Here is a 13367-nt window from a genome sequence, read left to right on the forward strand (position 1 = left end):
AAAGGTGTTCGTTTTTTAATGAATAATCTCACAAAAGTCAGGGTGCACGCCCTCCCGCTCAGATAATCTACTTGTTGATGGAAACATAACCAAAGCACATATTCGTGATGCAACAGCCTATTGCGTATTTTATGCAATTTATAGAATGATATATTTAATAAGTGCTTCTATGTGCCTTGTTGAAAAACTAATTAAAATGGATCCGGTTTTTGAAGAGTTATTATCAGTGTTAATATTACAAGGATTCTTATTTATGCAGAAAATCATGTTGGAAAAGCAGCCCCGACCTGGCACTGTGATCACGCTCAAAAATCACGGTTCACATTTAAACACGGTACAATTTCACAGGAATTGCGTGACTCCGCAAAATTCACACACACGCAGCTTAGACGGTTTAAATGGCTTCTGAAACGCTGGGAGCGCCGGTTCGTTTATTACGGTATCACCAGGCGGATGGACGCGAGCCTATGTGGTCTCAGCTGATAAGTAGGTCAGTCTATAGAAGGCCTACAACCTTGGGGAAGAAAAATCAGGAGAAAAGGCTCGAGCACGCTAAAGCAGTTAAGTTTGATGTTTACTGGTCAGGGGGGAAAGCAGTGAGGGGGGAAAAAAGAGGCAAATTTCTTTGTTTAAGCAGCACGTCCGTAACGCACATCAGCCCGACTAAAATAGCACGTGCTGACTGGAGTCATTTTTACCAACATGCAATCGATTGCATGCTACGGTTACATACATTCTGATGACGACCGCGGGGGGAATTAGCACGACACATCCCGTCCTGTCATGACTATTTTCCGGTTCGGACTACTTACACCGGCTCTACACAAACTCTGCACTGGGCTGGATTTTCTGCAGCTCTTTATTTAGCTATCGAGGAAAAAATGTCACAACAGCATTATTTACTCAGACGGCGGAGACTGTGGGCACAGTTGTAAACTATTGTAATAGCAGGGTGCTGGAGGGGTAGGTGGGCGGGTGGGTGGGGATGGAATATCCATTTTTATTGCATCACCTGTCAGCGGCGTCCAATGGGCGTCGACTCCAGGGGCATTAATTGATGAAGGTGTCTCCAGACAGCCCCCCCCCCCCCCCCCCTCTCTCTCTCTCCCTGTCATTTTATTTGTGGCTCAACCAGCATCCAGAATAGCAGCTGCATTTTAGCTCTTTCTGTTTCTCTCTGGATCTGATTCTCTCTCTCTCTCTCTCTCTCATTCTGCTTTCCCCCACCCTCACAACACCCTCTCTCCCTCCCTTTCTGTCGCTCTCCCTCCCTCTCTCTCTCTTCTAGCTATTTTATCCCTCTGGCTGAGGCAGTGGTGTACACCTACCCCTCGTCCTGCTGCCGACCAGAGGGGAGTGGAGTCGGCAGAGGCAGGTAGCAGCCCCGGCTTGGTGGACGCATCCGTCGCATTCCTCCACCACCATGCCGGACCCGGGGCAAGAAGCAAGGAGTGGATGCTGTCGGCTCATTCAATCTATTAGACAGGGGCAGCTCCATTTAACTCCGCATGTCAAAGTTTGCATTTTCATTACGCAGCAGTGTGGCTGGATTATAGGTGTGAGCAGGATGCCTTAAGCTCGCTAACCTATGCCACTCACTGGTGAATCCACAGTATATTGAGGCTGACTACATGGAGTAATAGATTCTAGTGGATACACACAAATCATGGGAGACCTGGAGTGTGGCTTTGAGGAAATGCAAGGAGTGAGGCTGGGATACCTGCTCATCCAAGGCAAGCAAATGTTTGCTTTGTCCCAGGTCTTCACCGACCTGCTGAAGAACATCCCTCGGACCACGGTGCACAAGCGCATGGACTACCTGAAAGTGAAGAAGCACCAGTGCGACCTGGAAGAGCTACGGAAGCTCAAAGCAATAAACTCTATAGCTTTCCACGCCGCCAAATGCACTCTCATATCGCGGGAGGACGTGGAGGCTCTGTATTTCTCCTGCAAGACGGAGCGGGTGTTGAAGTCCAACAAAAGGAAAGCGAAAGCGGCGTGCTCCCCCGGGGATGAGGACGAGTCCTCGGGGTTCCTCCGTGCTGACGGCGAGCTGTGGAGGGAAAAAGTTTGGTTTAGTTTGCAGCACGGCGTCCCGGAGACTCTCACACTCCACGGCAAAGTGGGCAGGAAGAAGGAGCTGACTCCTTGCCTTACCGACTCCAAACTACCTCAGTTTTATCACAAAACGCACGGGCGGGATTGCCGTTCGGCGACCAAGTCCAGTTACAAACACTTTAAAAACTATGAAACAGCGAAAATAACAGGGAACCGCGTCACTTTGAGCCAAAGGCACTCGTTTTTCCGGAGCGCGGTGAGCCGGCAGCCGGTGGTGCTTCAGTCCGCCATAGCTGCTCAGTCCAGGCTCTCTCGCTCAGCCGGCGACCTACTTCACAAAAGGAAGAGGAGGCGCGAGGGGGGCGGCGGGAGGGACAGCGCGAGGCACTCGTGGAGCAGAAGCAGGCACGCGCACCACCACGCACCGCCGGTGCTGCTCGTGCAACCCAAATCGTCTGGAAGTCACGGGACTTCTTTCGGTGCTTTTCACCTCGGTCCAGATTTTTATCTCGACCCCCGACCCCACCACCATCACCACCACCAACATCATCATCATCACCACCACCACCACCACGAGCCAACTTTCCCGGAGAGTTACAGCAGCGACACCGAGTCCAGCACCTACTCGGAACGGGCTTACCCCGACTGGGACCTCGGCTCTGGCTTTTCCACCAGCAGCAACTCCGCCAGTTCGGAAGAAGAAGAGGACGGCGAGGAAGAAGATGACACTCAGTCGGAGAGTTCAGAGGTCAGCTCAGAGGAGGAGGAGGAGGAAGAGAGCTCCTCTCAGTCCGACTCCAGCTCAGTTTCGAGCCGTGTTTCGGTTCAGAGCATCCGATTCAGACGGGCGCGGGTCGGATCGCTTGCCAAAAGTCTCAACACCAGCAAAGCACCTTTGGTCCTGCAGCCTACGTTTCACTACAACAACCCAGTGCAGCACGAAAAAGAGCACAAGACCCTCGGACATGTTGCTGCTTCGCAATCACGGGACAGGAGACAGGACAAACTTCAGAAATGTGAATTCACATGCAGAGAGACAGAGCAGGACTCGGGACCCTCGCAGCCCCAAAACTTTAACTCAGCTTCTGTGGGGGAGAGCTTTTTCAGCGAGTCTAAAAGGGAAAATCTGAACCAGGCCGACACTGTGGATGAGCTCATCACATATTCACTGGGACCCAATCGGAATAAGGCCTCTCACCCTTCACGCAGGACACAGGGGCATCCCATCAAATGCCCCCCGGGACTGAGGGCTCAGTATGACCACAGTAAAGAGGCCAAGCAGACCCAGAAATTTGTGGACAGGAGGGATGCGAAAACGATCGCCAGCCCAAGTCTGCCCACTGCACTGAAAAAAATAAAGACCGAGTCAGAGGAGCCCTCTGTGACCGCCACCTCCTCTTCGGACAGGACAGCCAGGACGCCGCCGTTCAGTCTCCACAATGTGAAAGTTAAAGTGGAGGATAGCTGTGATGAGTATGAATACCAGAGCCAGGCCACTGTAGCTAAATGCAAAGGAGATAAAACAGAGAGCAACAATGGCCACTATCCCAGCGGAGCCATAAAACAAGGAGATTTTTCCAACAGTGGGATTAAAGCCACAGAGAAGAGCCCCGATGTGGCCCTCAGGTCCCCCTGTGGTCCTCAGGAATGCAGAAGTAGTCAAGACGCCCCGTGTATCGAGGAGGGGGAGCACAGGCACAAAAACTGCAGGGCTCCGGTGCAGGGGAGTAAGAAACCCAGAGTTTCCAGGACGCAAACAAAACAAAACCTATCCAGGGTCCACAAGGCTGCCTCTTCTTCTTCGTCGTCGTCCTCCTCCTCTTCTTCTTATTCTTCTTGTTCTCGTCCCGTGGGGCGCGAGGAGGCATCCACGGAGGATTTACCGAGCAGACGCAAACGCAGCAACGTGAACACTGTAGCATCGCCGGCAAAAATGCCTTTCAGCCTAATGGCAAATTTCCCATCCCCGCCGTCGCTGATTGTTGGCAGCGACGGGGATTTGTGCCCCGCTTACTCCCTGAACTCGCTGAGGGGCCCCGGGCCTCCCCCTCCGTCCCACCCCGTGTGGAGGTGGCAGCCAGGCGGCCAGATTCTCCCTCCCCCACACGTTCACAGAACTAGGAAATAGACGGCGGAGCTGTTTTTTAAAGCAAAAAAAAGCCCTGAAAAAGCCCTCACCATTTCCAACCCAAACGTAGCCCGAGTCTTAACCTGTGCGCACCGAAATGCTCGCAACTTTATCGGTGTTGTTTCTTTTCTGTCCCCCCTTTTCTCTCCTGAGAATGGATTTACATTCCGCTTTGTTTTCAAGCTCGATCGAGGAAAACCCACAAGATTCCCCCCTTTTCGGAGCCTCTGAAAACGCCCACAGGACTGTGAGACACCGCTCGTGGATATAAGATTTAAAAAAAAAACTTGTGTTAAAATAAGCTATCCTAAGCAATATCTATTCTCAATGGTGTGTTCACGCGACTGTGTGTGTGTGTGTGTGTGTGTGTGTGTGTGTGTGTGTGTGTGTGTGTGTGTGTGTGTGTGTGTGTGTGTGTGTGAACTCGAATGTTTCTTGTTCGCTTTTCTAATTTGCTCGACCTGTTGGATTGTATAGTGCCGGGTTTCAGTGGTTTGTGCTTTGTCTGAAAGAAGGAAGGGGGGGTAAAAAAAATCACAGCATTCCTTGGGACGAGGCTACTTTAAAAAAGAAAAAAAAACTTGCTAGGATTGAGGAGTAAACTTGACTGAGCAAATCATAAAATAATAATAATTATAATAATATAAAAATCAGGGTTTCCCATTCTGTGCCACTTGGTATATTTTATATATATCAGCGCTGTCTTTCCTCTGGCGTGCTAACCAGCTTGGCCACAAACATCCATGTGCCCAAATATTCAGTTTCAGACATGTATACAAGAAAAGCTCAGTTAATGTCTGGTCATATGCTCACGGTTAAGCCTTTATTAGATTTGACATAAATTTATTCTCGGTGGTTGTGGGATTTCTTTTATTATTATTGTTGTTGGTGTTATTATTTAAAATGATTATTTTTCTAAGGGTGGTTGTATTCTAGTTTTCAGTCATGTTTTTATTTCTGCGGACTATTTCCTGGTTTGCAAGCGTGTGACTGCACATACGCAGGCCCAAACACAACGCGGGCCTTGTATACAGACAATCAAAAAAACAAACAAAAAAAAACAGAAAGAATTTTTTTTTGAATGAATAAGCCTCCTTTATGAGGTCTCACGACAGACTCGACAGATTTGTGTCCCTCTAGGTCCATGTGGCCTCGGCTTCCTCTGGACGCAATAAGAAGTTGTGCCGGGGAGAGTGTGCGCGTGGTGAACATGTAAATAATTCAAGAAAATATAAAATGCAGACAAAATGGGATGTGATTTAGTGATAACGGGAGGGAGGGGGAGTGTAGGGGGAGGCACCAAGAAAGAAAAGAAAAACGAAAAAAAAATCTGCGTGAAAACACCTTCTAGCCACTAATAAGAAACAATGCGACCAAGCACATGAGAGGGGCTTAAATGCATTGCATTTTGAATGTGTTTAGGTTGTTTTTCAGCTTTAGGGATTTCTAACAAACGTGAAATTACGCGCGAGAGCTGTTGATGCAAAAAGGGAAAGCCCCCACTGCCGGAAGATTGACTGTTTGATTTGAGGTTAAATATTTTATTATTTACAATTCAGCCATGTGCGGCCGAACCATCCAAATGCTGATTTTCTCATCCCTCATTCTCAGTCTCGTTGTTCTTAAAGATGAAAGAAAAACACAGTTCTTTACTATCATTGGCTGCCTTCCTTATAGGGAAGGCAGAAATGCAATCAGGTTCTCTGAAATCTCGCTTCCTTTTTATTTCCTAAACGCATCATCATCATCATCATCATCTCACCGTTCTGAATGTAGCCTCTTTTTTTTAATATGGCCGCTCTCGGCGTAGTAGCAGGCTATCCCAGACCTGTTTAATGTAGCCCCCACCCATAGCAGTACCAACTCAGACTCAAGCCTACACGCCTTTAAATCAAGTGGTCGAGAAGCACCTACACGTATAGGCATTTTAAGTGAATGTGTGGATGTTTTTAATGGCAGTTGCAGGACGCGCTCTGCTAATTGGTGTGCTTTTCTGTCCACGACAAAGAGAGGCCCCAGCTTATAGGGTGAGCCAGATCACAACAAACCCAAAGCCCCGTGAATGATGTCAGCCTCCTCCACAAGCACAGCAAAGGGCGCATTCATTCAGAGGATTGAAGAAACTATGTAATACGTGATTGTATAGAGAGAGAGAGAGTGGGGGGGAGGAGAGAGAGAAGAAAAAATGTACAAAAAGTGCGTTTCACTCTGCCTGCACCATTGTGGATACATGTGGTAGATGTTTAGCCATGTGATTAAAGCGCCACTCTGACTGAACTCACCGTGAGCCTTATGTCTGAGGCTGGGAGAGACAATTCGGACCTGAACTCATATCCCCTACAAGCTTGTAAAAAAACTGAAAAGAAAAAATGGCTAGTTTAGAAGCTACACAACACGAGCTCGTGTTTGTGCAAGCTAGCAGTAAAAGGGGGGGGGGGGGGGGGGTTGCGATGGGTTTGGAGTGTAGTGGTGATGTTGGTGTCGATGGTGGAGGAGGGGGGGGTGGTGTAGCTGTGTTGCAAGAGTGAAGCTTTCAACCTTTAATCCGCATGTCAAAAGCATAGGTTGCACGGCATAGGAGGAAGAGGAATCGCCTGCGCCGTGGAGTTGCGCTGGCTTTAGGCCCCCCTCTCCTGACGCACCAGCCTATTCTCACAGTGCACGGCTGAGGGGGGGCGGAGGTGGTTAGAATGGCCTGTTGGGAGGGCCTTTCCACCGTTAAGACAAACAGCTCTCTGACAGTGACGCTATCAATGTAAACAATTGCATCGCACAGCAACTACAAGCTTCATGCTCTCTCCCTCCATACTCCTCCTGTTACCCACTTCACTGCCCTCCATTCATTTACTTTTTGATTTTTACTTTTAAATTTTTTTTCTTTGGATACAATACTTGAGGTCAGGTTTTTTGACACGGAATTTGAAGTCACTGGTTGTTTATATGAAACTGAATATTTATTTTTGTGAATTTTATGGGGTTTCCTGTATATTGATTGATTTTTTTCATTCTTCTTGTGAATATACATGAGAAAACTGCACTCGAAATAGAAACTTGAACGGTGGATTTCTGAAGCACTTTCCCTTTCTTCTTTTTTAAATGATAAAGCATTCATTAAACGGGACTGAGTGTAATTGTCGGACTCCTTCTCCTTCTTTTGAGATGGGTAATCGTTTTTTGTTTTGGTGTGTGTGTGTGTGTGTGTGTGTGTGTGTGTGTGTGTGTGTGTGTGTGTGTGTGTGTGTGTGTGTGTGTGTGTGATGAGAGAGTTCTAAATGCCATTAAAGAATGGTATTTAAAATACATAAAGATTGCCACTTATTTTATATATGGAAAGCAGCTCCGTTTCACCTTTAATATTTCTTTACGTGACCTTGTTATAAAATATCCACAGCCTCTTAGTGTATTCTAAATTGCTCATCCAAGTCTCCCATTAGTTAAAAATCAATAAATAAATAGATAAAAAAGACAGATAGGTGGGTATTCCTTGGGCATGACTTTAAGGTTAGAAGGGAATTGACCCCAAATAGATCTACAGTGTCGTTATCTCCATAATGTGGGCATCGTAATAGTACTGGCGATGGCTAAGGGCAAATTTCCTTCAAAGAAGGCCACATGTTGTGCCTTTAGTTTGGTTAAGCTCTTACAGTAGTAAGGGATTCCCTTTCCGGTGGATTTTAGAGGGATGTGGGACGGGAGAAGTGGTAGGCCTCCGGTGTCTGCAATAACAACAAGAGGCAAACCGCAGACATTTACGCATGCAGCATTTCCAACCGCTGCGCGTGAGATGGTTCAATATATATATATATATATATATATATATATATATATATATATATATATATATATATATATATATATATATATATATAGTAGTTGCTGTAGTTTATATGCATCAGTAGTTTGCAGTAGCATGAATTTCCTGTGAGCGCAGACAGTCTGCATTTCTTACAACATTCGTGAGTCCTGGGTGTGATAGAATAACTGGGGGAAAAACCAATAAAACAACTAACAATTTAACACCATGCTGTTACCAAAGGGAATGAAAATAGAAACCCTGCTAAAACTCCGAGTCTCCAACTTTTAAGTGCAGTGTGACGTATTTGACGCGATGTTTCCCTGAGTAATGGCACTCTGCGATATAATGTCCAGGCCAAAGTCGCAAGGAAGTTAGGGGGAACCGGGGCTAGCAGGCTTTCTGGCCCGGCCAGTTGGGCTTCTGCCGCCAAAGCCCGGAGGGGCGATACTGGGAGTAGAGACAGGCCATTATGCTGTTGCTGCTGCTGGCATTTCAGGGTTAAATTCCTGCGCGGATTGGGAATCACTAGACTGTAACTTCTATAGAATAACAATAGAAACCATACATGAAAAGAACAAAACCAGCCTCAATACAATAAGTGTTTCCTTTAGAGGAAAAAAAAAGGAAGAAGGAAAAGAAAACAATTGTTTCCCCAAAGCTGGACTAATACACTCCAAATTATATTTGTCTTTGGCTGCTTGTTCGGGAAACGAAGTTATGGGTAGTGTTGAAAGAAACATGGCGCGTTGTAGGGTCAGCACTTTGCATTGATCTTTGAGACAATTAAATACATTAAAAGCTGTCAGGAGGTTTTTATGTGGAATCTCTCAACTGTAAAACATTTGCCTGCCACTCCTCTCGTTCAAGGTCGCTCAAGAATGGCAAAATGTGTAGATGTGAAATATTAATAAGGACAAACAGTCGATTTGAAGTTTAGAAGTTTGGTGGAAACTTGGAGAAAATGTGAAAATAAGTGTTTGTTGTAGGATTGCAGTTCACAGATGATTTGTGAGCAGCTCTCTCTCTCTCTCTCTCTCTCTCTCTCTCTCTCAGTTTCTCTCTCTCACCCTTTCTCGCTCTCTGTGAGTGAATGAATCTGTGACATGTGTTTTGTGTGAAAGCGGGAGAGTCTCAGGGAGCAAAGGAGCCCTCGGAAAAGGCTCTGCAGGATAGAACCGCTTCAAACTTCGGTGAAAGCAAGAGACTGCAAGCGCATTCTTTGCTCTTCTGGAAATGCACCATGCACCGGAGAACTGCTGGTGCTGCCGGTGCACGCGCACGGCGATGACCTGCTGCCACGGATAACGGTGAAACGGTTAATGCAAAAAAGTAAACACTGTTAACTCCAGCAGTGGAAAAACCTGAAGATTAAACAATAACAAAAAAACTTTTAATAAAATGACAAAAGTTGTGCTTCTTTTTTTTTTTGGGGGGGGGGGGGGGGGGAGGAAATGGATGATAAACACTTTTCATTTGATGCTCAGTGATGCAGTAGATCCGTATATCACACGGAGTCTAAACACACGCTGCAAGACACTGAACAGCGTCATCGTTTAGATTATCATAGCAGTACAGTCTGCGCTATGCTTTGGGCTTCTGATAACACTGAAGGCTTTACAGTCTCTCTCTCTCTCTGTGTGTGTGTGTGTGTGTGTGTGTGTGTGTTCTCTTAAACCACACTGTTACGCAGTATAGAGGGAGTGAATGCAATAATCAGAGCCAATAGGAAGAAATGATTATTCTTATTAATATTCAGGTCTGTGATATCACAATAAATGCTTCATTTGTTAACTGTTGTGAAGCACCACGTGTTACTACCACGGACTCCCCGCGTAAGTTTCTACTTTATGGGTAAAAACCAAGTTTCTCCGTCTAAAAAGTCGTGGTTTGAGATGGCTTCCCATGACCACCACAGCTTTTTTCTTTTGATTTGTAAAAGTCAGATACAAGCAACTGCTTGTATCTGTAGCAACTTGAAATAGGATGATGACCAAAGAAAGCCTTATGTTCCAGGATTTCTTGAAATCCCTACTTGCATATATGCTTAGATATTCCTATTTAGATATATAACTATATACAACTGTATCACCTCAGCACAACTCCCACAATCTTTCTGTTTACCACTCTTGGTAATCCCCCTCCCTTTTTTAGCGACAGCTTAATTATTAGTATGGCTAGAAATTAAAACTCCCACAAACTAAAATCAATTAGTACAAAGGTCAGAAGTTCTTACATTATTAATACTAAAAAAATAAGTTTAAAAAACAAAAAAACACTTCATCAGCTTTTCTCGGCGTTCAGACAGCTGAACTGTGTGTGTGTGTGTGTGTGTGTGTGTGTGTGTGTGTGTGTGTGTGTGTGTGTGTGTGTGTGTGTGTGTGTGTGTGTGTGTGTGTGTGTGTGTGTGTCTTCTGCATGATATTCCCCTTCATTAACATCTCCCCCATTCCTTTCAATTGAACCGCGAACGTGTCTTAACGCGAAGGAGGAAACAGCGCTGCCTCTCCCGGGGGTTTGCCTGGGATCCCACTGCACAGACCCGGGATCAGAGAAGAAGACAGCGGCCTGTGTGGGGAAGAGATGGGAAGTAAATTGCTGCAACTTTATTATTATTATTATTATTATTATTATTATTATTATTATTATTATTATTATTATTATTATTATAAGCCGTATAAATTAAATTTAAATGCTCCTGACTTAATGACCGAGCCTGAAGCGCTGGAAGCAAGTTTCGAAAAGACACAAGGACAGTCGAAAGAGCTGGAGTCTGGTGGATTTCCCTGGCCAGGGGGACTGGTGGGTGGGTGGGTGATGGAGAGGAGGTCGGGGAAAAGCAGCGCCAGAGGGCTTCTGCTCCGTCATGGAGCTCAACTCCATTTGTAAGGGCTTTTCTGGGGACAGGAGAGACAGAGTCAGCCCAGTGCTGAACTTTTAACGCACAATCCAATCAGTTATCAACGAAGCAATGACGTGCGCTGACCTCGAGTCACAGCTATGAACCAAGATGGGACCGAGAGTGTTAGGAAGTCTGATCAGAAACAGTCCTGTTGTACTTCATCAATTAACAAGTTTTCCCTCCCCCAGTTGGCCTATAGCTCTGCTTACACCATATTCTTAATGTTAGTTTTTTTAAATGAATAGTTCATTAAGGTTTAACTGATCATTCACGAAACTACGCGAAGAATTTAAAGTGTCTTTTCTTCTTCTGATTTCTGTGGAGACAATTTTGGTCGTGAAAAATATGCAAATATTTGGTTTATGGTCACACATTAAAAGGAAAAAGAAAAAAAACAAAGAAAAAGAAAAAACTCCAGCCAGTGTGACAGAAATTCTTGCTTTTCGTTGAAAATAACAATGAAGGTGCCCCTCAGCTAAAAAGGATATCAGGTATACGAACAAATCACCATTCAAGGTCTGAAAGTTGAATTCCAGTTGCTCATTGTCAAAACTTGCCTAATTCCATTACATGAATGATTGAACACGTGTCATGTTGGAGCATGTTAAGGGTATTATTATTCTTCTTTTTTATTAATATCATTATTAGTAGTAGTATTTTGCCATGAAACCATGCTCCTGAACAAAATGGATTTAAAGCCCCAGATCAGCTGATTAAAATGTTCCACGCTCTGAAAGCTAATATCTGGACACTGCCCCCTCTATAACACGACGGGTCAGCTGAGAACATTGCACACTATAGAAGGATTTGAACACGGCCACATGCAGCAGTGACCTTTGACCTCTCCCTCCCTCTCCCCTTCATACCAGCGAGTTGGGAACCCAACATTCTGGATAAAAGCCACCAACACAAACAAACACACGCACTTTAATATGCTCACAACACTGATGGGAAAATAAAAGAAAAAAGTCCACCAGTGGCCTGCATGCATTCAGGCCACTGCTTGTTGACTATCGATTATTAGTACGTCAGTGTCATTTCTCTCTGCCTGAGTCGACAGATATCATCGCCAATAGGAGCCTATTTGTCAAACATGAGACAGATGAAGAGCCCGGGCTTTTTCTTCGGTGCTGCAGGGCGCGGAGGAGGCAGAGGACATAACGTGACAAAAGCAGATTTGACTGGATGAGCTTCCTTTCTTCTCCCAGTCAAGTGATTTTTTTCTTTATTGGGCGGTTGAGAAATATAATAGGATGTTTTTTGGAGAGGTGTGGGAGGCAGTGTGGGCCTTTGTCAGGTAAGGTTTCAAGATCCCCCCCCCCCCCTCCAGTTCTTTATATCCAATGAGTATGTGAGGCAACACGGGAAGAAAGAGGGATTCAGTTAGGAATAATTTATGTGGTTAGTAAGAAGCTTTTCCAAATGTACAAACCAAACTAAGCGGACATATATGTAGTCAATGTATTTTATATTGCTTATTAACACATGCTGTTTGATTATGTTCATTATGACAAGCAGAGACTTTAACTGAACTGCCTTTTCTTCTTTTAGCTTTCCTGACTCTGCCAAGATTTTAATAATTTCTACTGCGTTTTCTTTAATTCCCCCACAGCATATAATAAACAAAATATCAACTTGTTTCTGTTTTCTTTTTGTTGCTTTTTTCTTTTCTTTTTTTTTCTTTTCCTTTTTTTGGTAAATCCTATCAAAGCTAATTTCCTGAACGTTGCTTCTGTTTTCTCAAACACACGAGGATCGCTCCTGGTAATCCAGCTTTGATAAGATCTGTGCCTTACACTGGATCCTCGCTTATGATTTGGCCCGACTGAGGCTTGTTTGCACAACGTAATGTGAGCCTGGGGAGATCTTTCCTCACTAGACCCACAGCGCGCGTCAAATAGCTTTTTAATACGCTTGTTTAACTTCTAACTTTAAACATATGTGCTTCAAAAAGAGGAAACAAGTATTAAATATGAATACATCACTGAGATCTAAAATAAAGCAGGGCTCTGGTTTCCTGCTGCTTAATTGCCTAAATCATTTCTATTTGTGTCACCATTTATTTTTTTGTAATGTATTTGCTTGTTGGTTACTTTCCTGCAGGCACCTGTTCACTCTCACATGTTTGTTCCCAGCACTGCCAGGACTTTATATGCCACGTTTGAACTGTGGACGTGTTTAAAGTGCTGTGCCCGCAAAGACAAGAATCAAATAGTGTTCTGCTTTTCGAATCGCCAGATAAACAGATGTGGGCAGAGAGAAAAAAAAATGCAGAAAAAATAAAGACAAAACATCAGCTGATCGGGAAGAGACGGAGGTCCAGTATCTCGTTCATTCATTAATCATCACCAAAACAATCACATGTATTGATATGATGACGTTGGATTTCATTAGATCTTATGAATAAAGTCAGTGTGTACAAAACGCTTAATCATGAATGATCCATCCAATTTACGCCACTGTGTTCGCCTGTATTTAATAGAAAA

General features: G+C 44.8%; 1 protein-coding gene across 1 annotated transcript; it reads left to right on the plus strand.

Moving 5' to 3' along the window:
- The first annotated feature begins 1241 nt into the window (after positions 1-1241).
- skida1 (SKI/DACH domain containing 1) lies at positions 1242-7317 on the plus strand. The gene has a single exon (XM_026180781.2). The coding sequence runs from the start codon at positions 1667-1669 to the stop codon at positions 4184-4186; it is 2520 nt and encodes an 839-aa protein (XP_026036566.1). The 5' UTR covers positions 1242-1666; the 3' UTR covers positions 4187-7317.
- Positions 7318-13367: the final 6050 nt, after the last annotated feature.

Source organism: Astatotilapia calliptera, chromosome 9 (assembly GCF_964374335.1).
Source record: "Astatotilapia calliptera chromosome 9, fAstCal68.1, whole genome shotgun sequence".
NCBI classification, from domain to species: Eukaryota; Metazoa; Chordata; class Actinopteri; order Cichliformes; family Cichlidae; genus Astatotilapia; species Astatotilapia calliptera.